The 4,771-nt window shown below is 33.8% G+C and overlaps 1 protein-coding gene across 1 annotated transcript; it reads left to right on the forward strand.

Annotated features, from left to right (window-relative positions):
• The first annotated feature begins 1,598 nt into the window (after nt 1–1,598).
• Nucleotides 1,599–2,537, forward strand: LOC126079895 (olfactory receptor 10AG1-like). The gene has a single exon (XM_049891253.1). The coding sequence runs from the start codon at nt 1,599–1,601 to the stop codon at nt 2,535–2,537; it is 939 nt and encodes a 312-aa protein (XP_049747210.1).
• The last annotated feature ends 2,234 nt before the right edge of the window (nt 2,538–4,771 follow it).

Genomic DNA, 4,771 nt, shown 5'->3' on the forward strand with positions numbered 1-4,771 from the left:
CAAGTGTCAAGGTCAAAAGTAGTAAGGATGGAAGAATGTTTCATGTAAGAGAACAGTGAATAATTTGAATACGTAACAATCTTGCTCAACAATTATATGATACATGTCTTATTCTGGAGAGTCCTTAATTACAAATATGATCATAATTACAGAATATAACAATGCCATATAATAAACTAAATAAATTTTAGGTAAGCTCTTTATAACTTCTTCGTTCTCACAACTCTGTGGTAGATATTTAGGTCCATAGATTTTTTTTTTAATCTAAAGAATTATTTTAAATATTTAAATAATGGCCCAGGTCAACTAAACCTCTAAGTGTTGGAAACCTAATTCAAACCTACGACTAGAAAAAGAACCTGAGGGGGGAGTTGAAATTCCAGCATGCGTGTGAAGTAGCAACACGTATGCAAACTCTTTCGGTTTGTGTTTCTTCATCTAAAAAATAGCGTGAGGACATTAACACTTATTTGAGAAATAAATGAGAAAATGTTTTGGTAATCACTTGACCTACACAGCAGTAACTCAGCTAAAACCAGTCTCCTTTCTGTTTTCCCAGATGCTATCTACTGCTGTGATGGAATTATTTGCCTTCTTTCTTTAATTCCTGTGTTATTCACCTAGATCTCAATACCTGGAAAAGGTATTGAATCTCTGCACGTCTTCTAACTCACTATCAAAATATACTTGCTCACATGGTCTCTATTAAACTGAATATTCTCTGCTATTTGTCTTTTTGGAAATGATGCAACACTTGTATTTTATAATAGTTTATACTGTCAATTTTGGTTTCCCTGTACTTCATTTCAGACATATCATTGAAATGATAAATTTTATGAGAATATCTAATGATAGATAGCAAGGCATTTAAAAATAAACTAGGCAGAGTTCCTGAAATAATGTCATAAATGCATGGTAAATGAAATATCTTGAAATATAATACCTGATCAATTGATATCTATTTTATTTTGGTAAATACGTGAAACTGGAATACAGTTTCAAACTAAAGTGGACACACAAAGAGTAAGAGCTAGAGTTATACAAGGAAGAGAAGGCACACACTGTACCTGCAAAAGACTTCGTGGAACAGTTGAGGCATTATGGAAAAATCCAATTCAAAATTTAATGGGAACAATCCACCAGGGAAAGGTGTGACATGTAAAGGCTCTGTCACAGGATTTTGTTTATTAATATGACGAGTAAAAGAGATTCATTTTGCTATGCCCGGAAACAGACAAAAAATGAAAATGCATAAATCGAGAGCCCATCACTTCCATGCAGACGCATAGTATTAAATAATAATTATGATGAGATATGAATTTAATGGGCTCAAGCATAGCAACAATTGTGAGCCTAGCTCAGGGCCAGGCAGTGTTTCGTTCTGTGGTACATGAGGTCACTATGGGTCAGAACCGACTTGACGGCACTTGACAACACCATCATGAATTTTGCATGCATTCTTTACTGCTCTTCGATCTGGGAATTCTGCTGTAATTATCTTGTGGATAAAAAATTGTATATGCTAATACTACACACCTCGCTAGTCTGTAGAATTGGAAAACAGATCAAAAAGATAATTAATTTTAGTATTTTCACAGATGGAACACCAAAAACACCTACCAGACGTAAATCTCACTTCCTTGGTGGAATTTTTTCTTTTAGGATTCTCTGATATTCCTCATCTTCAAATGTTTCTTTTTGGGATATTTTTCTTTGCTTATGTGATTATCTTGATGGGAAATGGCATGATCATTCTCGTAACAAGGGTTGACAAGGCTCTCCAGACTCCCATGTATTTTTTCCTGGCAAATTATTCCTTCTTGGAAATTTGTTATGTGTCAATCACTATTCCCAAAATGCTCATGAACCTTTGGACTCAGAAAAGAAACATTTCTTTGTTTGAATGTGCTACACAAATGTGTTTTTTCCTTATACTGGGAGGTACGGAGTGTTTGCTCCTGGCAGTGATGGCCTATGATCGCTATGTGGCCATTTGTAACCCTCTGCACTACCCTCTAGTCATGAATCACAGGGTGTGTATCCAGTTGGTGGCTGGCTCCTGGATCACTGGAATCCCACTTCAGATAGGGCAAACATATGAAACTTTCTCTCTGCCTTTTTGTGGATCTAACCAAATCAACCACTTCTTCTGTGATATCCCCCCAATATTCAAGCTGGCCTGTGGGGACACCTTTGTGAATGAGATGTCACTCTACATACTTGTTGTGTTGTTTATCACAGTTCCATTTCTGTTGATACTTGGCTCCTACGGCAAAGTCATCTCCACCATCCTGAAGTTGCCATCAGCCACAAGTCGAGCCAAAGCCTTCTCCACCTGCTCATCTCATCTTATGGTTGTGGCTTTATTTTTTGGGTCAGGAATCATTACGTATTTTCAACCCAAATCCAAACACTCTTCTGGAAGAGACAGGTTTCTCTCTCTTTTCTATACCATTGTTGTGCCAATGTTTAACCCCATGATATACACTCTGAGGAATAAGGACGTTACGGTGGCATTGAGAAAATTGCTACCTTAATGTGTAGTCACATTAGCCACTAATGTAAACTTATTACATCTTTTCTCATTTAATTCTGCTGTTTTATAATCAGAAATTAACTTTTAATTTGATATCCTGCCTTAGCATAGATCGATTATCTTTACTCATTCCTGACCTTGTCATTTTATATCAGACTTTCTGATATCAGGGTTCTATCCACAATGGTTGCATTGCAATTAAGAATTTAATTATTTTGACAAATTTCATATACAGGGAACTAGTTTATCACTCTAACAAATTAACCGTGGTTTCAGACTGTTTGTTGAATAATGTTGTCTCTCATATCTAGTTATTAATTTCACAATACCTTTTTCCCTAAAAATCTTTTGCCTTTACATAGCTTTTGTTTTTGTTGAATGTTTCCCTTATGTGATCGTTGTTTACTTTTTTTTTTTTCGTAGAGATATCTGCTGGTAAAGAGTATTGTATATAGTAACCTTTGGAAAATACTGTTGAAATTATGTTTTTAGACATTTTACTCACTCAACACATTGAAGTTACCTCTTTAAAATTTTCTATACAAAGCTAAACTAAAACCAAACACATTTCTGCTGTGTCAATTCTGACTCATAGCAACCCTATAAGAGGCTAGAGCTGCCCATAGGGTTTCCAAGGAGCAGCTGGTGGATTCAAACCGTCAACCTTTGGTTTAGCTGCCAAGCTTTTAACCACTGAGCCGCCAAGCCTCCTTTAGAAAACACATAAGAAATAATTCAAAATGTAAACTTCACGGAACAATACTGTACTGTTTGGTGGATGTGGTAATTATTCTTTGAAGTGTTTAAATCACTTAAAATTGTAAACTCAGACTTGAAACAAGAATCAGATAAGATAGGAAGTATATTAAGCCATGACTTCCTCCATTATATGACTTTATTAGACTATATTTACAAACCCAAAACCTGTTGTTGTCGAGTTGATTTCAACTCATACCAACTCTATAGGACAGAGTAGAACTGTCCCATGGGGTTTCCAAGGAGTGGCTGGTGGATTCGAACTGCAGGCCTTCTGGTTAGCACCTTAGCTCTTAACCACTGTGCTTCCAGGGCTCCAATAATATATACATAAATACATATATATACATATACATTTAATCAGAGCCCCAGTGGCACAGTGGTTAAGTACAAGTGTGTGTTATATATATAAAATCTGTATCCTATATTATTAATTATAAATGGTAATTATAAATGATATTTGACTATAAACGTATGTATATGTACCTATGCCTGTATGTATATACATATGCATACATAAATATAAATATAATTGTAATTATAACTATAAATATAAATGTGACTGTGACTGTGACTGTAACTATAAAACTATAACTATAAAACTATAACTATTAAAAAAACTATAAAACTATAACAATAACTATAACTTACTATAATAACTATAACTATAACAACTATAACTAACTATAACTATAACAATAACTACAACTACAACTATAACTATAACAACTGTAACTATAACCAGAACAACTATAACTAAACTATAACTATAAAACTCTAAGTATAAGTATAACTATAAGTATAAAAGTATAAATATAACTAACGATAACTATAACAATAACTGTAACTATAACTATAACTATAAAACTATAATTATAACTAACTACAAAACTATATAAAACTAACTATAACTAACTATAAAACTCTAACTCTAACTCTAACAACTATAAAAGTATAACTATAAAACTATAACAACTATACGGCTGTAACATAAGAGGAAGAATATGTCATGGATTGGAGGAAAAATCATTAATGGCCTGTGTTATGCAAATGACACAACCTTAAGGATGGCCCAGGACCAGCAATGTGTTGTTCTGTTGTACATAGTGTCATTGAGAGTCAGAACTGACTCGATGGTTCAACAACAACAAAGAGCACACCTACCATTGATTTAGTTTATCATATGACATTGTTATATCTGTAATTATGATGACATTTGTGATTAAGGAATTTCCTTAACACCTTCCCCTAGCTACAGCCTTAGGAACAAAGATATCATGGAAACAATTAGTAAGTTAAATAATCATCACCAAACTGATTTTTGCATTCAATATAATCCAAATTAGTATTTGTTCATTTATGCCTTTTTTCCAAACACATTTCATATATATTGTTTACTTTTTTTTGAGTGTAGTCTGAGTCAATTGTTGGTATTGTTGGTGTTAGCTGTCATTGACTCAAAACACAGATCATGACAAA

This window comes from Elephas maximus, chromosome 7 (genome assembly GCF_024166365.1).
Source record: "Elephas maximus indicus isolate mEleMax1 chromosome 7, mEleMax1 primary haplotype, whole genome shotgun sequence".
Taxonomy (NCBI): Eukaryota; Metazoa; Chordata; class Mammalia; order Proboscidea; family Elephantidae; genus Elephas; species Elephas maximus.